We start from the raw sequence: 26937 nt of genomic DNA, 5'->3' as shown, positions 1-26937 counted from the left end.
ATAAGAACTCACAGTGCACATTTACATGCTACTGTGTCAGTAGCAGACTAGCAGCTGTAGTTGCTACTGCATATCTAAAAGCCTCAAATGCAACGTCTGGACATTCACATGCAGCAACTATACCAACTATTTCCCTTGCATCTGCTGTTGCACTAATAACATCCACTACTACAAAAATGGGCTAAGGAACCAATTCTAGGGCACCGCATAAGTCACTTATTAGATTTCTTAGATAAAGAAACCAATTATCTTAGAAGTGTGGTTTCTTAGAAAAAAAATATAAGAAACCTCATTCCTGAAATATCGGAGATCTTTTAAAATTAGTTTCTTACTCATATATTATATAAAATTATCATTTTTATTTTTATTGTAATTAAGTATCATTTTTATTTTTATTGTAAGTTTTTGAAATTTTTTTGCCTTTTGAATTCCCTTTACGGCTTTACCCACATAGTCTTTAGGAAAATAAAATAACTTCTTCCTAAAAACCCTAAACCCACGATCTCATCTTCAATTGTATTTCCTTTCAAAAAAATCTTCAATTTGATTTAATTTGTAAACACAAGAATCCTCATACAAAAACATCCCTTCAACTTCGATTCACAAGAACCCTTCACAGAGCTCAAGCGATTCACCACCACCGACGAAGGGCCGACACGTTCTCCTTCCCGATTGCTTCTCCATCTTCCTAATTTCTTCTATTTTTGTGGTTTGATTGGAACTTCCACCGCTACCGTAACCCCCACCACGTACAACCACCGTCTCTGCCGCCAGTTCTTCAGCTCTTATAAGTTTAGGTAATACCTCTTCTCACCCTTTTTCCCTAATTATATTTTTACCATTTCTCTCCTAATTTATATTTGAGTTATTATTTGGTTGAAATTTCATCTGGGGCTACATTGTTATTTGCAACTAATTGAACGGAGGTAGTATAATATTTAGTTGCAATTAATTGAATTATTGCGTAGAGATGTTAAACACGAAGTATAAAATTACATCTGGAAGCCTTGGTTGATGCTATGGATGCTTTGAACTCCAAAAACAAACGAGATGGAACTGCTGCTCTGACATTGCGAATACTCGTTCCTTTAGGTTTGTGCCAAAGGTATTATGCCTTGATCCCAGAGTTTTCTGTGTTTACATAGGAGATATTTGATACTTCTGTTTGAAATATGCACCTGTAGGATACAAGTGAAGTTGTAGTAATGGGTTAATTGGCATTTTTTCGGATTTTGTGATAGCAACTGTTGTAAAACTGAAGAGGGAAATTTAAATATGTATAAAAGAAGAAGCCAATGACTTGTAGATTCATGAGACTGTACTAGAAGTTGGAAAAAGTTTTCTTGTGCTGTTAACTGTTATATACTTCTATAAAACATGTTTATTTTCTGATACCAACCTTTTGTTGACTTATTCATGAAGTTTCTTTGTTCTGTTCCTGCATATATCAGCAACAATCCAGCAGAAACTGATTCCGAAATAGTGAAATAACAACAGAATATTTGAGGCAATAATTGAAAAATCCTTTAGGAAAACTTGTTTCTTTCTGCCCTCCTGACTGCATTGTAAGAGATAGAGTAGTAGTTTTATAGAAGTCCTGGTAAAGCTTACTGTGTGATTTTTGTATGTGATTCTAGCAATGGTCTCACTATTTCCTTCCCTTTCTTCTACAATGTAGCTGCTTTGCAGGCTTCGGGAGCAAGTGCTTCGGGAACTAGGGTTCAGAGATTTATTTTTGAAAAGTTAAGGTAATAGTATTTGTTGCTTACATATTTTTAGTTCTTTCAATGAATAGATGACATGAATTCTGCAATGTAGAAATTTATGAGATGGAGAATCAGGTTAAAGGTATATTTGCTGGAAACACCACTTCATTTCTTTTTGGTTGTCTTAATCGACAGCACTGATAATGAGTGTTCGAAATGAATTATAGTCTGTACTCTGCATTTAACAATATTGTATTAATTGACAACTAGTAGGATCAAGTAACACTTTCAAAAGTGGAATGTTGTGACAGTCCTGGAAGATTTGTTTATTGGCAAGAGGCAATAATTTTGGCCCTGTCCAAGTGTTTTAGGCATCCTGCTTGTGAATGACTTTTTATTGAGATTGTCTCGACGATTATCTGATTTGTTTTTATGACTTTAGCAATGTCTGATTTTACTACTGTTGTTGAAAATTCACTTCTATTGTCCCTTCCGGAACATCCATTTGATAAATGTGGCTTGATTCTTATATGATAATACTAACTAGAAGTTGTTAACCAACAAAATTCTTATTAAAATCATGCTGAGGGATTTTGCTGAGTTAAGTACTCTGAATAGGAAAACTGTATATGATGTTAACAACCTTTCCGGTGTTTATCTCGGTATTGATATAATTATGTAACAGTTCTTCAAAGCTGTGTTTCTGATAATATGGCAGCTTCAATACGTTCATCTTGCAGTGACCGATGTTGCAGTGATGACTAAGTGTTTGATGTGTTTTGTGATTTGCTGGCCGCCAACACGGAGAATGTAAAGTACTTCTGATGTACAGAAACATTCTTCAAGATTTTGCAAGACACAATAATTAGTGTCTTTGGCATCTTACTCTGCGTATTACCAGACATGTGAAAGTGACAGGTTTGGGGATATGCCCTCATTCGCACCACCAGTCAGTGAGTCAGCTCAAAACCAACTGCCTCTTCAGGTACAAACGAAGTTCGAATCCGTCAATTCTTTCTTTCCTTGATGCCTATCCTCAATAAAATGTCTGGAGAGGTGTGAGAATCTGCATTAGAGTTGTCTTAAGTGCTCCACTTTTGACAGCTGATTTAGTTGGAATAAGGAATGAGATTAGTTGAGTTCTGTCGGTGTCTACACCAGCTGCAGCTGATGCATGCTTTGAATGTCCTATTTGAGTTTGGAAACATGACCACCAGTGGGATCTCTATTTTGATCCATGTTGTATATACAATATTCCTCGATATATGGCATTAAGATTTACATTTATGTCTCTCTAAATCCATTCCCAGATCCTCTAGATTCATTCATCAATATGCTGTCTAATAATTTCATTTTATTTTACTCAGTTTGTACTAGCTCTGGATCGAGAGATTATGATTACAGCTTGTTTGAAAAAGGATAGAAGCAACTGATAAGCCTCTACTTGTAATTCAGGAATTCAAACTAGTTGTCTGCATAGGTCCCGAGTTCCCAACTCCTGACCTGATATATCTGAAAAGGTGTTAACTACAATTTACTTAATGTAGCAATTTCATCTTGATGCATGTTTGCTTATAACTAAGATTGTCCTAGACTGATAACATTGTTTAATTGTTACTTGTCATATCACAACTAAAATAAGATCACTGAAATGTCCTTGTTTTTTGAACCCATGCATTTCATGTGTGATTGTACCAGTCTCATAACAAAGTCAACTAAGTTTCCGATGAATTACTAATATATGGGATGCTTTCTTTCTATCTCATCAAATTTGCTCTTATTCAAATCTTCATTTCAGGTCTGATGATATATTACATGGCTTCTTTAGCCAAGGTCCACTACATATGTAAAATTGGAGCTTAAATCAAACATAAACCCATGAGACCATACATTTGTTGATGTGGATATGTGCTACTTGGTCATGTAGTTGTTATTGGTGGTTTTCTGCTACTTTACTACTCCTATAAAACCCTTTGCAATTCACGAACTGATAGGCTCTGAAGTTACATTATGGAAACCAATTAACAGGATGTGATTTCAATTAGTTGTGTCTCTATTCAATTGACATTTACGTGCACTTCTTGTACGCTTTATACCTAAAGTGCAATTTAAAGAACCCTTAAGAAGATCAGACGTTATAGATTTTATTTTGTGTCCTGCATGTGTTGTAGATGAAAGGAGGCTGAAGATTCTAGAAATGGGTGGAGCTAAGATGACCGAACACGGAAAGAAGCACTTAAAGCTCTTCTGCACTTTCGGTTTCAGGTCAGATTCAATTATTTGCCCTTGCAATTTGTATTTCTTTTGTTCTCTAAAGAAAGTTTTCAGGCCGTAACAACCCTTTAAGGTCCTATACTCCTATGGCCCTAAATTGGTACTGCGTATAACTTGGTCCAGGAAATTATACTCCTTCTGCGTGGATAAAAACATTTTCCTTTTAACTTTTCTTGACTAAATGACGCCGCATTTTAGGTGACAGTAGTAAGCTAATGTAGTCGGATGTCCCAATATTAAGAGTATCAGATGAAAAGCCACAGCAGAAACGTAAGAACATATATATATAAGTTGTCACAGAAAAGAGGTCTTCTTATGGTATATAATTGGTTACAAGTAGTCGTTTGACTAGTTTCTTTGAAAACTTGAAATTTTTAAAAAAGGCCACTGGAAAATATATTTCATCATAAGTGGGGGAGTTGGATTGGGGATGACTATTCGGTCTAAGGCGCGTGAGCTACTGGCAGTTGGGGTGAGAAGACATACTGCGTCGTGGAAGGCAGAGATGGGGGAAGCATTGGCTGCACGATTTGGTTTGAGTGTAGCCACGAGGTTGGGATATGAAGAGGTTGACTTAGAGTGTGATTCCTTGAAGGTTGTGAAGGTTGGGATATTTCATCTGGGGTACATTGTTATTTTGATTGTTTTCATGTAAGTCGAACCGGGGATTAAGCTATTATAAAACATTCACCTAATCTTAATTAATATCCTCCGCCGTAGAATTAAGCATCCTTGACAGAAGTTACTTCACGTGCACTTGATTAGTTTATATCTTTTAACATATACCTATTCTAATCATTTTATGTCTTGTATATATGTAGTACTTTCCTCAAGTTCCTGCCATTTATTCTCAAGCGATGATTGACGAGACACGGCATACTTTGGTTACATATTTTTTCAAGCACGATGAAGAAAATGATCTGTTGGACGTTGATCATGAATGACCTTTGTAGCTAGTACATATTGAAACTTTCCAACAAATGTTTTGGGAATCTCGTAGCAAGTTAATACATTTGAAGTACTTTTTTAGATTTGAACTTGTGATTAGAGTTTGGAGAATGTTATATTACATTAGTTTTATTTACTTTATTGTTTTGGAGAACAAGAAGTTGGTACATTGGTCGGTTTGGAGAATTTTTATGCATATAATATAGAGTTGATGGATTATTAATGACCATACCATTGAGCCAATTAATTTGGATATTGGTTGGGATTTAACATGTACCATGTAATTTGAAAATATATATTATATGTCAATAATTTATCAGTACACACGTTTTAATAAAAAAAATTAAAAAAAATCAAAGAAACCAGATATTTAATATTTCTGGTTTCTTAGACCGTACACAAAAATAAATCAAAGGAACCGCACTTTGTAACAATGTGGTTTCGTAGTACAGTCAAAGGAACCACACTTTTCCTTAATCCGGTCCTCTTTGTATTTAAATTCACAGGACATGATTTAAGAAACCAGTTTTTTGTCAAAATCGATTTCTTAGGGATATCAAAGAAACCAGACAAAAAGTCTTGTCTCTTATGCTAAGAGACCTACTACCTAGGCACCGTATAAAGTGAGGTTTTTTTGCCTATTTTGCACGGTTTCTTAGTATTTTTGTAGTAGTGATCACACATTAACACTACATTCAGAATGCCGAGGAAGTGAGGGTTGATCAACATCTGATCCTTATAGATGTTAATTCTGCAACAAATGCAAGGACTAATGGTGATATCATGACATTAGCTGCAGCAACAACAACAACAGTTATTGAGGTATTGCAATTTTGGTAAAAACATATATAATACGATATAGTTTAACTAATAGAAATTATAAATAAAAATTCATCCGTGCCATATTAAACAAAAAATGCAACATCCATATATAATTTCCTACTTTGGATCTTAAACACTCAATATGAAGAAAACATAATTTATATCACTGTTGGGATATGTAGTCAACAAACAACCTACTCATCAATAATTCAATCGTAAAGAAGAACCTATGTAACCATCAAAAGCATAACAAACAAAGACAATCATCCAGAAAAAAAAACAAATAAATTAACCAGTATTTGGAGAAATCAAACTCGAATTTCACTCACATGTAGTTGTCATGTAGGATTCCCGATCTCATGTAGTCAACCACTTGTATTCTCTTAATTTTAGTCTCTGGATAATATTTAGCAATTTTGATGGGAAAATACAAGGAGTCAAACAAAAAACACAATTCAAAACAAAAAGGGTTGAAATTAAGTTTATTAATAAAAGAAAAATAGGAACTCGCCAGAATTGATTATCGCGGTTCATGAAATTTCAGCTACATAATATCAACACAATTTTAATCGATTGAACTAAAAGGCTTTAAAACCCCTATATCCATTTTTAAAGGAAAATCATTTAAAGTGGAAAAGAGATATGAAATATACCGCGTACAATGGTGTTGCGAGCTTGCACAAAATTGTACAGCATCTTTGGTCAAAGAAATTGAGGGTTTTTGGTTTAAGGTGAGTGAAAGAGGGGTGAGAAAGAATCGAAATTCTTCATTTAGAATAATAAGAATCATAAATTTGAGACGAGCTCAATTAGGGTTTTAGCTTGGAGGTGAATGAAATTTGGAGGCTTGAAGCGTGAAGTTAGAAGCGGGCTCGAGAAGTTGAATGCCGCGCTGAAGAAAGCAGGGATAATGGCGAACTACAACCTAACTTTTTTTCATAATAATGTAGCGCACTAATGCATTAACGACACAATATAAGGGTTGTCGTTAGTATATTGTCGTTAAATGTAGAATTTCTAGTAGTGAGAAATAGAGAACGAAGTAACTAGAAAGATTGGTAGAATCACCTCTTCTAGAAGGACCATCTAGAAAGTAACTTGTTTTGAATTGAATGCATTCATACAAAAAGCTGACATAGATGTTATGGGTGAAATTGTATTATATAATTTCGTTCCCATCTTAAATTAGGATATGGGAATTTCTCCATTTTCTATAAAGGAGACGAATAAAACCAAATTTTCATGTTCGGTTTTGAATTAGAGACGTTAAAAAGAAGAAATCAACGTCGACTATAACCCTTAGCCTTCCAAGCTAACGATGCAGGTTCGATTCCCGCTACCCGCTCTATTGAGTTTAATATGCAATTCTAAAAAATAGTCTCATCTCACATACAATACGATTGTTCTTTCAAAACAAAAAATAAGTAAAAATGATAATAAATCGGAATGAAAAGCGTCCATAGTCTAATGTATAGGACATAGGTCTTTTAAACCTTTGGTATAGGTTCAAATCCTATTGGATGCAATTTATTTCCATATTTTTTAGATATTCTCAAAACGGTAATTTTTTTATGAAGAGGGATCGATTTCTTTATGCTTGTTCCTGAAGTAGAAAGCGTTCCATCTGTTCTTGAATAGCTTCTTTTAAAAGGGCTTCTGCTTCCTCAGTAAATGTCTTGGTAGAAGATATAATTTACACGGATCATTCGGCTTTAAAGTACCTCTTTGCTAAGAAAGAAGCTAAACCAAGGATTATCCGTTGGATTCTTCTTCTTCTTCAAGAGTTCTATATTGAGATCCGTGATCAGAAGGAAACCGAAAACCTTGTGGTAGATCACTTGTTAGATTGAAATTCAAGGGGAGTGGTGAAGACCTCCTCATTGCCGAGGCTTTTGCGGATCATCACCTTTATGCTATCTAAACCAAAGCCTCTCCTTGGTATGCCGACATTGTGAATTTTCTATCTTGTGGTGTGATTCCTCCGGATTTCACTCCTCAACAATGGGGGAAGTTGAGGCATGATTGCAAGCATTATATTTGGGATGAGTCGTTCTTATTGAAGAGAGGAGTGGATGATCTTTTGAGAAAGTATGTTACAGACGATGAAATATAAGGTTTTCTTCATATGTGACATTCCTCACCTAGTGGAGACCACATGGGTGCCTCCAAAACCGCGGCAAAGGTTTTGCAATCACTCCTATAGTGGCCCACTCTTTTCAAGGACGCTTGGGTTTTTGTGAAGACTTGTGATAGGTGCCAACGTGTTGGGGACATTTCTAAGAGGGATGAGATGCATCAAAATCACATTCTTGAGCTTGAAATTTTTGATGTATGGGCTATTGACTTCATGGGGCCTTTCATTTCTTCCCAAGGGAACACCTACATACTTCTAGAGGTTGATTATGTGTCCAAGTGGATTGAGGCCATTGCTACCCATACAAATGATGCTAAAGTGGTCATCCAATTTTTCAAGAAAGCGATATTTCCTAGGTTCGGGATGCCCAAGGCAATCATTAGTGATGGAGGGTCTCATTTCAAGGGTTCCTTCTCAAACATCCTCTCCAAGCATGGTGTCATCCAAAGGCAAGGCCTATCTTACCACCCCATGACAAGTGGTCTTGCGGAAGTCTCTAACCGCGAGATCAAACTGATCCTTGAGAAGATGGTAGCCTCTAACCGCAAGGATTTGGCTTTAAAGCTCGATGATGCCTTGTGGGCCTATAGAACGACTTATAAGACTCCTATTGGGACAACACCTTATAAGCTCGTTTATGGAAAGAGTTGTTACCTACCGGTGGAGATGGAATTCAAAGCCTCAAACGCCATCAAGCATATCAATTTCGATCTCAAGGGTGCGGGAGAGAAAAGGCTCCTAGACTTGCACGAGATAGAAGAAATGCAAATGAATGCATATGACTTGGCAAGCATCTACAATGCTAAGTATAAGGAGTACCATGACCGGAAGATCACAAAGAAGGACTTTCATAAAGGTGAGAAAGTCCTATTCTTCAACTCAAAGTTGAATCTTTTTCCAACTAAAGTCTCGATGGAGCGCCCCTTTGAGGTGAAGAAAGTATTGCCTTATGGCTCATTGGAAATTTGGAACAAAGACAAATGTGATTTTTTCAAGGTCAACGGTCATAGGGTGAAGAAGTATTTCGAAGGAGCTCACATTGGGAGGGTTTGTACAACCTGCCTCCAAGTTTTTCCGTGATTTTTTTTTTCGCGAAGATGCGTCAAGCTAGTGACGTAAAAGAAGCGCTTCCGGGAGGCAACCTGTGTTTCTAACTTTTCATTTCTTTTGATTTTCTTATTTTATTGTGCTACTAACATTTTTTCTTAGTTTTTGTGTGTTGGGAGAAACTGCAGGAAAATTCGAGGATTGGCAGAGGTGCGCCTGCATCTATTCTGGTGTGCTCGCACAAGTTCAGAAATTCAGTATTTTGGGCAATATTTAAAGTAGGTGGAAAATGGTGTCTTTGTTGAGGTGCGCCCGCACCGATTTGGGTGCGCCCGTACCTTCACAGAAACACTCTATAAAAAAAAATATGATCTCTGAAAATTCCACTTTTTGTTCGTGTGCGCCCGTGCGCCCGCACCAAAACAGTAGTAATAGACGATTATTGTGTCGTTAACCAACAACCATCCAATCAAAAAAAATTCATAAAACACCTAAGCTAACTGACTATATCAACTATATCCCCATTAGAACTAGTTCATCCACATGCTCATACTAATTCAAAATTTCTTGCCAAACTAACATGAATCATTCCAATCAACTAACTAGAATTAGCATTTGCAACTACTAATCTAACAAGACATGGAAATCCTAATTATCAAATCAAAATTTAATCACAACATCATCATGAATTCCCTTCAAAAATCCCTAATTAATTCCAAGCTTCACCCCTACCCCTAGCAAGCAACTACTCAAGAGCCATGGAAAGATAAAGCAATCTAAGTATGGAATTCAAACAATGAAGCATATTAATCAATTAAAAGACAAATTTTCCAATTACAACCTAATAAAGTTTTCTATTTGCCAATTACAACCTCAAATTTATAATTTTGCCAATTACAACCTTAAACGTGTACATCTATTTTAAATTACAACCCGAAACCATTTTCCGGCAAAAATCATCGGAAAATGATGTCATAACGTTATTAAAAAAAATTATGAAGTACAAAAAAAATAATTTTTTCGATAATTTTATTTTGTTTGTTTTAATTCTTATTTATCGATTTAATTTTATATATAGAAAATATGTAACTATTGTTTTTAATAACATTATGACATCATCTTCCGGTGATTTTTTCCGGAAAATAATTTCGGGTTGTAATTTAAAATGAATGTATAAGTTTAAGGTTGTAATTGGCAAAAATAGAAATGTAAGGTTGTAATTGGCAAATAGAAAACTTTACTAGGTTGTATTTGGCAAATTTTCCCAATTAAAAACGAAATTTAAATCAACAATTCAAACAAACATGTTTTTGTGGTTTTCTTAATATGAAGGAAAATAAAGAGCAATAACAAGTGAACAATATTGAAGAGCAATAAAGGAAGAGCAATAATGAAATATGACAAGATTAAGAGGAAATGTTTTTACTAAAAGCTTGAGATTGTTCCACAATTTATGTTGATATCCAAAAGCAATGAACTAGGCAAAGTGTTTCTCTCTCTAAAAGCTAAGAAAATATGAAAATTAGAACTAGAATAGAATGTGTTTAAAAATCAATAAAAGATAGAGGAGCATAAATTAAAAAAATCTTTCTGCCCGCGCACACTCTTGAGACGACGAGGCACTAATGCAGCTGCTGAAGGGACTCGAATATGCATGTGCGCGCACATAGGTTGGGGACGTGCGCGCGCACTAATGTTTGAAGAGCTACTATTCAAATTTTGGATTTTTGTGCGTGCGCACTAAACCTTGTGTGTGCGCACATGCTCCATTTCCTGTCATTGCCAGAATTCATTCTTCGTGCGAGCGCAACTCAGCTTTTCTGCTATTACCCCTTCAAAACAATGGAATGATCCAAGTAACCTATGCAAGATCAAAGTTAGTGAGAGGCATATAAATGGATACAAAAGTGTGCTAAAGTTAAAAAAAAACAACGAAAAAGATAAAGAATACCTAAGCTAAGAACGACATGAATGTCGCTCATCAAACTCCCCCAAGCTAAACGTTTTTTATTCCTCTAGAAAACCAATCATGAGAATGGGAGGAGGATGAGCTTGTTATTAAGAGATAAGCTATCAAGGACTAAAAGAATAGACAATAACTCACTGTCGTACGAATCACGGTTGTATTTAAGCACATGCAATAACCTCTTTGTGAAGGAAATAATGCCCTTGGTCCAAGTATGCATATAATATTAAGTCTAATAAATGCGGTTCAGTATTAATTAAACAAGTTAATAATTCAGTGAGATCAAGTGAGCTGAATGCCTAGCTAGAGGCCGCTTCAGTTCAAGTGGAATTAATGATATTAATCCACAGCTTACTCTTGACTGAACCCGTAGGGTCACACAAATAGTACGTAAACGGATCAAGTATTTAATGGCATTAAATACTCCATCTATGGATATTCGGAATCGACGGATCTTGGTTTCAGTGGGAGCTGAGATCGTCACAAGCAAGAAATGAATACTCCGGAAACGGAAATATGGATCGTATCGGAAATATAAATATTATCCAAGTCGTAGATGTTGCCGGAAACGGAAACATGGTACGTATCGGAAAATATTAATGGAAATGGAAATATTGCCGGAAACGGAAATATTGTCAGAATCGGAAATATTATCGGAATCGGAAAATAATTCCGGAAACGGAAATATTAAATATTTGTTCGAAACGGAAATTAATTCCGGAATCGGAAATATTAAATATTGTTCGTATCGGAAATGAATTACGGAACCGGGAATTTAATCGGAAGCGTATCGTACGAATTAGCATCAGACGAGGCCTGCCGGACGAAGGCCCAGCACGAAGCCGGGCCATCGCCCAGCAAGCGAAACGCGCGCCACACGCCCAGCCAAGGCAGCGCACAGGCCCACCGCAAGGCAGGCCCAGCGCGCGCCAAGGCCACGGCTGTGTGGGCCTCCTGGCGTGGGCTGCTGCTCGCACGCACACGCATGGGCGGCCCTCGTGGCTGCCGTGCGTGTGTGTGTTTGTGTTCATGCATGATTCCTAAAGCTATTAGGATTTGGTATATGATTAAATTCCTATTCCTAAAAGGATTAATTATTTAATTAGAGTTCTTATAGAATTCTAAGTTTAATTAATTCGTATCCTACTAGGATTCCAATTCCCTTTCCATACCTCTATAAATAAGAGCCTAGGGTCATAATTTATAGACACAATTGAAGTATTCAAAGGGTAAGTTTTGAAAGAAAAATCAGCCATACACTTGCAAACACAATAGCCGAAATTCCTAGTAACCTTAAGGGCGATTCTAGTTGGTCTAACTTGAGGCGGACCCGGACGTACTGTGGAGTATCTACGGAGGGACGACATTTGGAGTCCTAAAGACTTGTTCTTGTTCGGTTCGGGCGCAGCTAGGGAGGGCACGCTACAAAGTGTATGCTCCTAAATTATGCTAAATGATTATGTGTAAATAATATGTTTCCTGGCATTAAGGTTTTTCCGCATGATTTATGTTTTGTCATATGAATCATAACCTAACAGTGGTATCACGAGCCTCTTATTATTTTCATAATCTAAATTGCATGAACATGGTTAAATTATACAAATTTGCAAGGAATTAAAAGGGGTGATTAATTTTCGTAATTGTTAATTAATTGCAAATTGCGTTTATTTAATTATATGTACGCAGTTTTTTGGCAGTTTCTTCGTTACTCATCCAAATCGAGTGATTTTTGTGTCAATTCCGCATGTAAAAGGCATTCTAAAATTTTGACAAAAAGCACATTTTTCGGCCGAACGCAGAATTCCCAAATTCGAAGCCTAACTATGACTTTTCGAAGGTTTTAGTTTTTCGAACGCAAAAGTTTGTAAATTTAAGATGTTAAATTAAATATTTGTGATTCTTGTTGATAAATCTTGAATTTTTGATTGACCTACTGTATATGTTTAACAAGTTTGAATGCCTAGCCTTGTAAATTATGCAATCTAATTTGTAATTATGATTAATTTGTTGAAATTCGAATAATTTAGAATTGATTTGATTTTCATAATTAATTAATAATTTAATTAGATACCTATGATTCAAATCCACCATAAAAATTGTTAATTTATGTTAAATTTTTAATTTTTATGACCTAGATTTGAATCTATGTTAATCGGAAATTAATTGATTAATAAATTTTCGATTTTTCGCCCTAAAATTATGAAATTAATATATTTTATTAATTTGTCATTAATTTTGAATTAAAAATTTTAAATTTTTATGCAATCGCTCATAAAACTTGCACGCACAAAGCAATGGACGCTACGTGTTACCCTAAAGGGGTGTTGTATAGTGCGGGCATGCGACGACGAGCAAGGGAGCTCGTCGCCCATGCGGTACGAATGCAGCGAGCAAGGCGATGGCGCGCGAGCACAAGGCAGCAGCCCTGCCTTGTGTCGAGCGCTGCGCGCATGTGGGCGATGGGCGAGCAGCGATGGCACGACACAATGCAGAGGCGCGCGCGCGCTAGGGCGAGAGCTGGTCGCCCAGCGATGGCAGCTCAGCGCGCCAACACGCGTGGCCTTGAGCGCATGCTTGCGCGAGCAAGCTAGCGAGCACATCGTTGCTGCTGCGATGCGATGGGCGGGCAAGCTGCGCGCAAGCGTAGCTTGGCTTGCTGCGTTTGCGCGTGGCTGCTGCGATGACGTGCCATGGGCCAGCGATGGTCGTGCAATCGATGGCGCTTGGGCGCAAGCCCAAGTGCTCGTCATGTTACGATTATCGAGTTTTAAATTTTAATTTTAATTTTCAGTTTGGAGACGATTTTAATTAATTTTAAAATTCGAAATTTAAATTGTTTTCTTGGATTTTAATTTTGAATATTATAATTATCATAAATTTTATTTTATACTAATTATTTTACTAAAATTAAATCTTGAATTAATTTAAATTCGTTTAATTCAACTGAAATAAATTAAATTAATGGATTCGTTTATAAATTTATATGAGCTTTAAATTTTAATTAAATTTGTATGTTTCCGGTTAGACTAGAAATACATTTTTATGTTTAAAATTAGTAAAGCATATGAATTTATTGGTTAAGTGGGAGAATTTTTAGTCATAAACTCTTGATTAGGTCTACAAATCCCTTAAGGTTAAACAACTTGATTAGAATTAATAAGGGCTGAATAATTGGTAGATTATTGGTGCCCTTGATTAATTGCTGCAAATATTTATGTGATGCATAACGTGTTTTACTAACCAGCTATGTGGGCCATTCATGATAATGAATGGGTGAATGGTATATATTGTATATGTACTGTTTTGCAGGTTATGAAGTGACTAGTATGGCCCAAATAGGATAGAGAATATGGTCTGCGTACCATTAATTTGAATGTAATTGGTCTAAAGTACCAAAATTGTTTTTCAATTCAAATATGGTCTGCGTACCATCAAATAGTTGTAATTACTTTAATTATAGCTTATCCTATTTGAAGAAAATGGCGCCTCCCACGGAGATTTTCAAGACGGACTTTGAAGTTGAAGCTTCAAGATGAAGTCGGGCCATACTAGATCACATTTATCTTATGCATGTTTTAAGTTATTTATTGCTTTTAAATATGTCTTAAATATGCATGAGATCAAAGCTTGATTATGTTGCATGATTAAGGATTTTAGTTCACTTAAAATCTAACCAACATAGTAAGAGCCTTAAGTTCCAAACTTAAAAATTGAGTTAAAAGGTGCCATGCCAAAATAACACTTACTTGGATATCCTTTCTTCATCGATCTTAGTAATAGTTTTCCGCCATAGCGAGGTGTTACTTATCGATACTAAAGGGGTAAGGTACACAAATAATTGTGAGTACATGTTAGTTTTGGTGAAACTCAACGATATAAGTAAGGAGTCCTTTTATGTCGTGGCAAAATCGATAGGTTTACCTAATAAGTTCTTAGACGTGCCTATCAACCAAGAATAGTTTCTAGACTATTAGCAAAAGGCTTTTGATTACCTAAAAGATTTTTAGAATTAAGTCTAAATACATAATGTGCTTAATTCTTCAATGGATTTTAGGATCTTGGAATCATTTTATTCACACCTGCCGGAACACATAACTTGAATAAAATGCTTAATGAACATTGAATTATGCATGTATGCTAGAATTTAAGTTTATTAAGAGAAACTGTGAATGATTATTTATTTGTTTATTCTTTTCAATTGTAGTTTTAATTATGGCAAACAAAAATTCATTCAACATTCGATCAATTCTCGAAAAGGAGAAGTTGAGCGGGAAAAACTTCCTTGACTGGCAAAGGAACTTGCAAATAGTTCTTATGCAGGAAGAAAAGGAGTATGTCCTGGAAGAGGCGATGCCCGAAGCCGCAGGCGAAGGGGTCACTCAGACAGCCCTCAATCGTTGGATTGATGCCAACAAGGATGTGATGTCTAATGCTCGCCACCATGAGTGCAGATCTGCAGAAAACGTTCATCAACTCAGATGCTTTCACAATCATCAGTGAGTTGAAGAACATGTTCCAAGATCTGGCTCGAGTCGAAAGATTCGAGACTCATAGGCAAATTCTTGAGACCAAGCGTAAGAAAGGCGAGCCCGTAAGTCCACATGTTCTCAAAATGATTGGACTCATTGAGAATATGAGTCGGCTGGATCAGCAATTCTCTCAGGAAATGGCTGTAGACACCATCCTCCATTCTCTTCATAACGGGTATGATCAGTTCAAACTGAACTACAGTATGAATATTCTGGACAAAACGCTCACTGAGCTTCACGGTATGCTGAAGACCGCTGAAAAGACGCTCAAAAGTGATAAGCAAGATGTGCTTATGGTGCGTGGGGGCAAGTTCTAGAAATCTGGAAAGAAGAGGAATGCTAAGAAAGGTGGCAACAAGGCCAGCCCAACTAAGTAAACTGGCGCCAAGTCTGAAAAGAGGAAGGCCAGTCAACCCACTTCTGAATCCGAATGCTTCTACTGCAAGAAGAAGGGGCATTGGAAGAGAGATTGCTTGAAGCTAAAGGAAGATCAGAAGAACGGAACAGTCGTTCCATCTTCAGGTATTTTCGTTATAGACTGTACACTTGTTAATTCAACTTCTTGGGTATTAGATACAGGTTGTGGCTCACACTTATGTTCCAATTCTCAGGGACTAAGAAGAAATAGAAAGTTAAGCAAGGGTGAAGTCGACCTACGAGTGGGAAATGGAGCACGGATTGCTGCATTAGCTGTAGGAACTTATTATTTGTCGTTGCCCTCTGGGCTAGTTTTGGAACTGGAAGAGTGTTTCCATGTTCCAAGTCTTACTAAAAACATCATTTCAGTTTCTTGCTTAGATGCTAAGGGATTTTCCTTTTTAATAAAAGACAATAGTTGTTCGTTTTATTTTAAAGAGATGTTTTATGGATCTGCTAGATTAGTCAATGGACTTTATTTATTAGATCACGACAAACAAGTTTATAACATAAATACCAAAAAGGCCAAAAAGGATGATTCGGATCTCACCTATCTGTGGCATTGTCGATTAGGCCATATTAACTTGAAACGCATGGAAAGACTTCAAAAAGAAGGAATTCTAGAACCATTTGACTTAGAGGATTATGGTAAGTGCGAATCATGTTTACTTGGCAAAATGACAAAGCAACCTTTCTCTAAAGTTGGAGAAAGAGCAACTGAACTATTGGGTTTAATCCATACAGATGTATGTGGACCAATGAGTACAAATGCTAGAGGTGGTTTCAGCTACTTTATCACTTCCACTGATGACTTTAGTAGATATGGTTATGTCTACCTAATGAAGCATAAGTCTGAATCCTTTGATAAATTCAAGGAATTTCAGAGTGAAGTAGAGAATCAATTAGGCAAGAAGATTAAGGCACTGCGGTCTGATAGAGGCGGTGAATATCTGAGCTATGAATTTGATGACCATCTGAAAGAATGTGGAATTCTATCAGAATTGACTCCTCCTGGAACACCACAATGGAACGGTGTGTCGGAACGGAAGAACAGAACCTTGCTAGACATGGTTAGGTCAATGATGGGTCAGGCCGAACTTCCAATAGAATTTTGGGGACATGCACTAAATACAGCTGCACTCACTATAAATAGAGCTCCGTTTAAAGCTGTCGAAAAGACTCCATATGAGTTATGGTTTGGAAAGCCTCCAAAAGTGTCTTTTCTTAAGATTTGGGGATGTGAAGTATACGTCAAACGATTAATTTCAGACAAACTTCATCCAAAATCTGACAAATGTATCCTTGTGGGCTATCCAAAGGAAACAAAGGGGTATTACTTCTACAATAGATCTGAGAACAAGGTGTTTGTTGCTCGAGATGGTGTCTTTTTGGAGAAAGATCACATTTCCAAAATGACAAGTGGGAGAAAAGTAGACCTCGAAGAAATTCGAGTCGAACAACAAACTCTAGAAAATGCTCAAGATGACATTCAAGATGGAACTCAGAGATCTTTAGAAGTATCTGGTGAGGATCATGGTCAATCTAGAGATGTAACCCCGCGTAGATCGCAGAGATATAGATCTCAACCGGAAAGGTACTTAGGTATTTTGACGAACGAGAGCTATGACGTTCTATTACTTGAAAGTGATGAACCTGCGACTTACAAACAAGCTATGACGAGCCTTAGCTCCAAGAAATGGCAAGAAGCCATGCAATCTAAATTAGACTCCATGTCAGAAAACCAAGTATGGGATTTGGTCGATTTGCCAGATGGCTACCAAGCCATTGGAAGCAAATGAGTTTTCAAACTGAAAAAGGACAAGGATGGGAAACTTGAAGTTTTCAACGCTAGATTGGTTGCAAAAGGTTACAGGCAAGTCCACGGTGTGGCTTACGATGAAACCTTTTCACCAGTTGCAATGCTAAAGTCTATTCGGATAATGTTAGCAATTGCTGCATATTACGATTACGAACTATGGCAGATGGATGTCAAAACCGCTTTCTTAAACGGCGTTTTAACAGAAACTGTGTTCATGACACAACCTGAAGGTTTTGAGGATCCAAAGAATGCTAAAAAGGTATGCAAGCTAAAGAAATCAATCTACGGATTGAAGCAGGCATCAAAGAGCTGGAATATACGTTTTGATGAAGCAGTCAGTGACTTTGGTTTCATCAAGAACGCAGACGAATCTTGTGTATACAAGAAGGACAGTGGGAGCAAAATTGCTTTCCTAGTATTATATGTCGACGACATATTACTTATTGGAAATGACATTCCTATGTTGAACTCTGTCAAGATTTGGCTTGGGAAATGTTTTTCGATGAAGGATCTAGGAGAAGCACAGTACATATTGGGCATCAAGATTTACGAGAGATAGATCTAAAAGGATGATTGGACTTAGTGAAAGCACTTATATCAATAAGGTGCTTGATAGGTTCAAGATGGCGGACTCCAAGCGAGGCTACCTACCCATGTCTCATGGAATAACTCTAAGCAAGACTTAGTGCCCAAAAACACTTGATGAGCGTAGACGAATGAATGGGATTCCGTATGCATCATTGATTGGTTCAATTATGTATGCTATGATATGTACACGCCCGGATATTGCATATGCACTCAGTGCTACGAGCAGATACCAGACAGACCCAGGAGAGGCACATTGGACTGCTACCAAGAACATTCTGAAGTACCTGAAAAGGCACAAAGATGGCTTCCTGGTCTATGGTGGAGATGATGAATTAATTGTTAAAGGCTATACGGACGCAAGTTTCCAAACCGACAAAGATGATTTCAGATCACAGTATGGGTTTGTCTTCTGCCTCAACGGAGGTGCAGTAAGCTGGAAAAGTGCTAAGCAAAGCACCATTGCGGATTCTACAACTGAAGCGGAGTACATTGCTGCACATGAAGCAGCAAAGGAAGCTATATGGCTAAGGAAGTTCATAGGTGAACTTGGTGTAGTCCCCTCCATTAAAGGACCAATTGCCCTGTATTGTGATAATAACGGAGCTATTGCACAGGCAAAGGAGCCTAGACACCACCAAAGAGTCAAGCATGCACTTCGTAGATTTCACCTTCTACGAGAGTTCGTTGAAAGAAAAGAAGTCGAGATAAGCAAGATTGGAACTGATGACAACATATCAGATCCATTGACTAAACCTCTGCCGCAGGCGAAGCACAACTCGCACACTGCAGCTATGGGAATCAAGCATATTGGAGAATGGCTTTGATGTCCTTATTTAATGTTTTAAAGTTTTAGAGTTTAAATCTTTGTAAAACATTATTGGTTAATCATTCACAATAAATAAATAGAATTCATTTTTCCATTTAATTTATGGTTTATTAAATGATGAGTCCCTTCAATTTGACGATATATTCAAGATAGACTGTCAGGACCAGTCCTGTGACTAAGAACTGTCTATCAAGTGAACTTGAATGTCAAAGGTTGAAAATGGTCCCTGGTCGGAGTTTTCTATAAAATTGGACGCTTAGAAAACGTTAGACGACTAGAATGCAAGATGGCTAGTAGTTCTGTTTCTTGAACTATGTGGACATGGCAATGTCATAATCATTTGCATAGATACTTACTTTGGGAAGACTAGTATCGGACAGACCTATAAAACTTTACTGTAAGAGATGAAAATCTGTCATAAGTAAATTTCATTAAAATTATTAGACACTAAATCCTCAATACCTGAGTGATTTGAGATTACTAGTTTGAGAACTGGTTGCTTTGACGTTGACCAACCGTCGCACCGTAAAAGGAGGCTATAAAGGCAACGCTCAGGTAATCACCTATCAAACGAAGTCTAATCTCAAGATCGCAAGATTGGGATTGTCCTCCCATAAATCGGGATGAGATGCTTAAAAGTTGTACAAAGCCACTCGGAGAGCTAGAAACTGTAAAATGCATGGCCGTGCTCGGATGAATCATAGGCTTTGATTATCTGTTTATTTGATCAGTTGAACTCTGAAACCGAGAAACATCTCTGGACATAATAAGGATGACAACTCTTACCTTATGTTCAAGAGCAAGCATCGAGCGACAAAGGAATTAGGTAAATGCACACTTGTCCCTAAGGACAAGTGGGAGACTGAAGAAATAATGCCCTTGGTCCAAGTATGCATATAATATTAAGTCTAATAAATGCGGTTCAGTATTAATTAAACAAGTTAATAATTCAGTGAGAACAAGTGAGCTGAATGCCTAGCTAGAGGCCGCTTCAGTTCAAGTGGAATTAATGATATCAATCCACAACTTACTCTTGACTGAATCCGTAGGGTCACACAAATAGTACGTAAACGGATCAAGTATTTAATGGCATTAAATACTCCATCTATGGATATTCGGAATCGACGGATATTGGTTTCAGTGGGAGCTGAGATCGTCACAAGCAAGAAATGAATACTCCGGAAACGGAAATATGGATCGTATCGGAAATATAAATATTATCCAAGTCGTAGATGTTGCCGGAAACGGAAACATGGTACGTATCGGAAAATATTAATGGAAATGGAAATATTGCCGGAATCGGAAATGTTGCCGGAAACGGAAATATTGTCAGAATCGGAAATATTATCGGAATCGGAAAATAATTCCGGAAACGGAAATATTAAATATTTGTTCGAAACGGAAATTAATTCCGGAATCGGAAATTAATTCCGGAATCGGAAATATTAAATATTGTTCGTATCGGAAATGAATTCCGGAACCGAGAATTTAATCGGAAGCGTATCGTACGAATTAGCATCGGACGAGGCCTGCCGGACGAAGGCCCAGCACGAAGCCGGGCCATCGCCCAGCAAGCCACACGCATCAATCGCACGATTCCTAAAGCTATTAGGATTTGGTATATGATTAAATTCCTATTCCTAAAAGGATTAATTAATTAATTAGAGTTCTTATAGGATTCTAAGTTTAATTAATTCGTATCCTTCTAGGATTCCAATTCCCTTTCCATACCTCTATAAATAAGAGCCTAGGGTCATAATTTATAGACACAATTGAAGTATTCAAAGGGTAAGTTTTGAAAGAAAAATCAGCCATACACTTGCAAACACAATAGCCGAAATTCCTAGTAACCTTAAGGGCGATTCTAGTTGGTCTAACTTGAGGCGGATCCGGACGTACTGTGGACTATCTACGGAGGGACGACATTTGGAGTCCTAAAGACTTGTTCTTGTTCGGTTCGGGCGCAGCTAGGGAGGGCACGCTACAAAGTGTATGCTCCTAAATTATGCTAAATGATTATGTGTAAATAATATGTTTCCTGGCATTAAGGTTTTTCCGCATGATTTATGTTTTTTCATATGAATCATAACCTAACACTTTGAACCCCACAACCGCTCATGAGGGCGAGTGGGATCTCACAAGGGTTTTCTAAGAGATTGACCCATAACTCTCCAAAAAAAGGGCCAAGGAAAGACCTAAAAAGAAAAGAAAACTAAAAACAAGCAAACAAAAGAAAACTACAAAAATTCTAGCATTGGGGTTTTATTATGGAACAAGCAAGAGTGAATGCAAATATTTCTAAGTCAATAAACGAGTGCACACTAATGGATATCCAAAGTTCGAGTGAAATATTAGCATGCAAAGCGTAGAGAACTTAAGAAGTTTACACTCCTCTATTCCCTACAACCATTCTTACCGCGTGCTCTCCCTAGTTTCAAATCCACTTTCAAAGATGGCTCCTCATGACACCACCAAGGTGCCGGAAAAGAAAAGAGTTTCAAGAGAAAAGAGAACACTACACGACAATCTTGGCATGAAAAACTCGCTCCATACGCTTGACTTATTCCTCCCTCTGCCGACAATGACTCGACTCTCTACGGTGAAAAGGACTTTTAGGGTGTAATGTTAGGCTAGGGTGAAGGGTGTGGAAAATTTTGGGACTTGGAGCTGAAACCTAAAGTGAAGCATCAATTAGAACTTAACTCAAGAAGATAGGACCAAAACCAAACTATGCCACTTATTTGGGGTTCCCCCAAGCTTATTCAACAAACAAAACCAACTATACATCTTTTTTTACTCTTCTTTGCTTCCTTTTTTCTTTTCTTTTTTGTGTTTCAAGTGAAACTTTTCTATTTGCCTTGTTTTTCTCTACTTTTGGCTTTTTCTATATTTTTTGCTTTGCTTTTTATCAACATATACAAAGAACTTTCCCCAACTTTCCATTCGAATCCACTTCCATCATTCTTCTCAAATTTTCATGACTAATCACAACATAAAGCACAATAATACAAAGCTTCACTATCACGTCTAAGGGTGAAAAACAAAACAAGAGCTATCGTCTTGTAATGAGATAGTAAGAAATGAAGGAACAAGGCTCAAATGGCTAGAAAGAGGGGAAAATGAAAAAAAAAATACAAGAAAAATAAGAAAAATGATGTCCTAAAACTACAAAAAGAAAAGAGCCACCAAAAGAAATGCCTTTATCTTCCCCTAAAGTAATCCGGTTGCGATCTCGGGAGTGAAATAATCAAATTCTAGATAAAAGAAAGTCAATGCCAAGGATCCAAGCCGCTCATGCAATGTGTGTTTGAGAAGTAGGCCAAAAAATTCAATATCCTCACACAAGCGTAGCAAATACCATCTTTTTCGGTTTCAAATTACTAGAGAGAATGACACCATATTACCACAAACCAAAGTTTCAAGAATCACGCTCTCCAAAGTTCTAACTAACTACCTTTGAATGAAAATCCTAAATTCGATCCTAGAAATCCAAGACTGTACACACCTCTACCAACTAGGAATAAAAGCATTCAAATTCACAATTTCCAATTTTATTATGCGCGAAACAAGAACAAAATCAAAAAGCTAGAAAAACTTGCCTTGAATAAAAGAAAAAAGGAAAATATTTATGGATTTTTGATGAATTGTGTAAAGAAATAAAAAGAAAGAGAAATAAAGGAAAAATAAATGAAATAAAATGAAATAAAATGAAAAAAAAGAAATAAAGGAAATAAACGAAGGAACCTAAAAGAAAACAAAAAAGAAATAAAAGGAAAATAAACTTAAATAAAAAGAAATCAAAGAAACACAACATGAAATATTCACAAAATCACGCAATCAATCACATGGAGGTCATCTTGGCAATCATACAATCACATCTCATCCCCCCAAGCTTGAATTAGGCCATGCCCTCAAGGTCTAAAACAAAACAAGGAGAGGCACAACTACCCATCCAACCAATGGCCCAACATGAAGTATGCCCATTCCCAAAAGGATACAAAGAGTTAGAATGATATTAAGGGAAGTATCGTGGGAGCAAGTCCCGCAAAGAATCGAAATAACAAACAAACTCATCATAAGAACTACCGGGCACGACAATGGTGGATGACATGACTCCAATATCAAGGAAGCGTGAGGCACACAAACTCAAAAAAAAAAAAAATATTAGTATACAAGGGCCAACGGCCAAAACCACGGGTTGCCTCCCGAGAAGCGCTTCTTTTACGTCATTAGCTTGACAACAATTACCTTTAGTAAATACCCCGACAATGATCGCAATAGTTTGTCAAATGCATTAGCAAACATATCCAAGAACATTAAATAGGCAAGAGTCAAGTGAAAAGCATGCACAAAGTTAAATGCAACTCTATGGCTATGGGGGGTGGGGTGCCAAAAAGAGGAAAAATCAAAGGGAAAAATAAGAAAATAAGAAGAAGAATCATGACTACACGCTAAAGGAAAAAAATACTCCCTTCTTCTTGTTCCTTTGGGGAAGGAGAATCATTAGGATCAAAAGAGGAAAAATAATCCTCAAGCGGTGGGAGTTGGGGTAAATAGGGAAAAGAGATGGGAAATGAAGGATAAATGTTGAGTTTCTAATTCAAAAAGGGATATGAGGGAAGGGAATGAGAACAAAACTTTTACAAACAACTTCAATTTCACCACAAAGAGTACAAGAACTCTCAACCAAGGATCCTTCATTCAAAGAGGGGACTTCCATATCCTCAATTCCCTAATACCTTGAAGAAATTGTTTTTGGTTGGCCAATTCACTTTCATCCTCAATTTGAATCAAATGAAGCACTTCAAATCAAAAGGGAGCAAAGAGCTTTTCATCACCATCATCAAGGCATTCACTCAAAGAGGAACGAGTAGGAACAAACTCTCCAATACTCAATTCCTCAATGTCATGCATCATAGGTGGCAATATAGCCTCAAACTCTTCTTTTCTCCGTTTAACATCCTTAATAGATTCATCAATGAGGTTAAAGATTCTCAAAAATCCTTTTACAACTCTTTGGGACATGCCCTTAATTGATTTCAAACTAGAATCTACTTCATGTTCTTCTTGTAAATAAAGATATTTCATGAAAAGGAGTATCTCACACAATAATTTGGTAGATTCATCTTTCAAAGAACTTAAGAACTTATCATGGAGATAGAGAAGATAATCAAGTGTAATCGGTTAATCATTTAGAGGAACAAAGGTAGTTGCCATATTTTTGGTTTTCAAATTTTTTTTCTAAAAGGAAATTAAAATAAAATGAAAATTGAACTAGACTAGTGAACTAGAATGAAAAATCAAACAATGATGCCATTCCCCGGCAACGGCGCCATTTTGATAGACGATTATTGTATTGTTAACCAACAACCATCCAATCAAACAAAATTTATAAAACACCTAAACTAACCGACTATGTCAACTATAGTGGCAAGCGTAGGGATCGTCCCATGAGAACGGTGAGATTGAGATTAGCTAAGCAAGCTAGTTTAGGAAAATGAGATTAGGAATTGCAATGAACTAAGCTAACAACTAATTAAAAGGAGAAATCAAATGGAATAAACTAGGGAATTGGGCATAATCTTGGTTTCATTAGGGAAGGACGAAGGTTCAATAAATTGATATTGCAAAGATATGACAATTAGGGGGAAAACCGGATAATGTTGCATTCGCCACCTCTCTGATAGAATGCATTAAGTTGCCTAATGATTAGAACTAGTTCATCCACATGCTCATCCTAATTCAAAATTTCGTGCCAAACTAACATGAATCATTCCAATCAACTAACTAGAATTAGCATTTACAACTCCTAATCTAACAAGACATGGAAATCCTAATCATCAAATCAAAATTTAATCACAACATCATCATGAATTCCCTACAAAAATCCCTAATTAATTTCAAGCTTCACTCCTATCCCTAGAAAGCAACTATTCAAGAGCCATGGAAAGAGAAAGCAATCTATGTATGGAATTCAAGCAATGAAGCATATTAATCAATTAAAAACAAATTTTAAATCAACAATTCGAACAAACATGTTTTTGTGGTTTTCTTAATATGAAGGAAAATGAGGAGCAATAACAAGTGAACAATATTGAAGAAAAATAAAGGAAGAGAAATAATGAAATATGACAAGATTAAGAGGAAAGAATTTTACTTAAAGCTTGAGATTGTTCCACTAGGCTAAGTGTTTCTCTCTCTAAAAGCTAAGAAAATATGAAAATTAGAACTAGAATATAATGTGTTTATAAATCAGAAAAATATATCTATTTATATGCTTTCCTAAATTAGCATAAATAACAAAGGCATATCCATCGCACACTTGAGGGTATGTGGGGGCGCATAAAGGATGGTGTATGTGCGCATAAAGTGAAGAACAGGAGCCCCCAAATCTATGCGCGCGCACAAAATCTTTGTGCGCACGCACACTTTTGAGACGACGAGGCACTGACGCAACTGCTGAAGGGACTCGAACAGGCCTATGCGTGCACACAGGCTGGGGACGTGCGCGCACATTAATGTTTGAAGAGCTACTGATACAATTTCGGAGTTTTGTGCGTGCGCACTAAATCTTGTGTGTGCGCACTAAATCTTGTGTGTGCGCACATGCTCTGTTTCTTGTCATTGCCAGAATTCCTTCTTCGTGTGCGCGCACGGCTAGCACTTTGCGCGCGCACATCTCTGCTTTTCTCCTATTTCTCCTTGAAAATCCTGGAATAATCCAATGTATCCTATGCAAGATCAAAGTTAGTGAGAGGCCTATAAATGAATACAAAAGTGTGCTAAATTCAGGAAAAACAACAAAAAAAGAGAAAGGATGCCTAAGCTAAGAGCGACATAAATGTCGCTCATCAAGTAGTTGTGCGCCCGCACCGTTTTGGGTGCGCCCGCACCCTTCCGTTTTCTGGTTAATTGCTGCTTTTCCCCCACGATTTTTTTTCATTTCCCTCATTCACTCCTTCTCTCTCCCCGAAAAACCCACACTCTCTTCTCTCACCATTTTCGTTGCTTCACCTTCTGAAATCCTCATTACATCACCACTCCTCCTCACATCAAGCATAAAATTAATCTTTTCTCCATCACCACACCACTTATCCATACTTCTTTTTCACAAAAACCACCTCTCCACTCAAATTTTCAGATTTTCCCAAAGTTAGGCTTTGAAACCCAAATTTAACAATTCTTCATTTTTGGGATTTTGGAGCATTTAGGATCTAGAAGTTGTTCTTGGGGGAGTTTATTCATCAACTCCAATTGTTGGGTGGTATATTTCGTCTCCTTTAACTGATTTTTTCTCATTGTTCTTGAATTTTCAATTTTTTAGTTTTTGGTGATTGAATTTTTGGTGGTTTATTGGTTGTTGTGACTTGTTGTGGTATTGTTGGTATTTTGGATATTGGTTGTTGGTCGTTAATTGTGTTGGTTGGTGATAGAAACTTTTGGAGGAGTATTGTGGAGGAATTTTGGTTTTTTGGAATTTTTGGGTGATTGAGGTTGTGGTTGTTTGTGTGGATTGTTTGTTGTAGTTTTTGAGTGTTTTTTGTGTTAGTGTCCCTTGTCCACCATAATGTTTGGTAGGAAGAAGTCCAAAACTTCAAAAGCACCCTCCGGGTCTAAGAAAAAGGCGGTTAGACCTCCCAATGTCAATACCATTGGGATTGAATCTGATGATCAAGCCTCGTGGGGTTATTTTATGGGTCTTTGTGATCGAAAAATCTGCCCCACTAGTTTTATGATGTGGTGGAAGTTGATAAGTTGGGGATAAGGCAGGAGATGGAGTATTTAATTTGGAGTTTAGGGTGGCCGGGAGCACTTTATGACTATGCGGGCCGACACATATAGACGATTAACCTTGGAGTTC

At 37.1% G+C, this 26937-nt stretch overlaps 1 protein-coding gene and 1 long non-coding RNA gene across 5 annotated transcripts; both read left to right on the top strand.

The window, feature by feature from the left end:
• Nucleotides 1–403: 403 nt before the first annotated feature.
• LOC110793262 (uncharacterized) lies at nucleotides 404–5157 on the top strand. 4 transcript variants are annotated; one of them, XR_008932918.1, is made up of 6 exons: nucleotides 404–797; nucleotides 969–1105; nucleotides 1679–1748; nucleotides 2425–2691; nucleotides 3878–3971; nucleotides 4802–5157. It is a non-coding gene; the product is annotated as an uncharacterized lncRNA (long non-coding RNA). The 4 variants fall into 4 exon arrangements; XR_008932921.1 differs by having other exon boundaries at nucleotides 412–1092; nucleotides 2447–2691; XR_008932919.1 differs by having other exon boundaries at nucleotides 413–1105; nucleotides 2447–2691.
• A 204-nt stretch (nucleotides 5158–5361) lies between these two features.
• On the top strand, nucleotides 5362–26841 carry LOC110793265 (uncharacterized). The gene is made up of 6 exons (XM_021998123.2): nucleotides 5362–5418; nucleotides 5628–5750; nucleotides 6366–6481; nucleotides 7402–7590; nucleotides 8004–8931; nucleotides 26626–26841. Exons 1-6 carry the CDS (start codon nucleotides 5362–5364, stop codon nucleotides 26839–26841), a joined length of 1629 nt encoding a protein of 542 aa, XP_021853815.2.
• The last annotated feature ends 96 nt before the right edge of the window (nucleotides 26842–26937 follow it).

Source organism: Spinacia oleracea, chromosome 4, assembly GCF_020520425.1.
Source record: "Spinacia oleracea cultivar Varoflay chromosome 4, BTI_SOV_V1, whole genome shotgun sequence".
Lineage (NCBI taxonomy): Eukaryota > Viridiplantae > Streptophyta > Magnoliopsida > Caryophyllales > Amaranthaceae > Spinacia > Spinacia oleracea.
Note: the sequence above shows the minus strand (reverse complement) of the source record. Positions and strands in the feature narration are given on the sequence as shown.

Bases quoted from the DNA above. Each gene is read 5' to 3' on its own strand.
- LOC110793265 (XM_021998123.2), top strand. From the start codon at position 5,362: ATGTGGTTTCGTAGTACAGTCAAAGGAACCACACTTTTCCTTAATCCG. The intron at 5,751-6,365 runs GTATTGCAATTT...CCATTTTTAAAG, and splicing joins CAACAACAACAGTTATTGAG to GAAAATCATTTAAAGTGGAA. The intron at 7,591-8,003 runs GTTAGATTGAAA...GACTTGTGATAG, and splicing joins AACCTTGTGGTAGATCACTT to GTGCCAACGTGTTGGGGACA.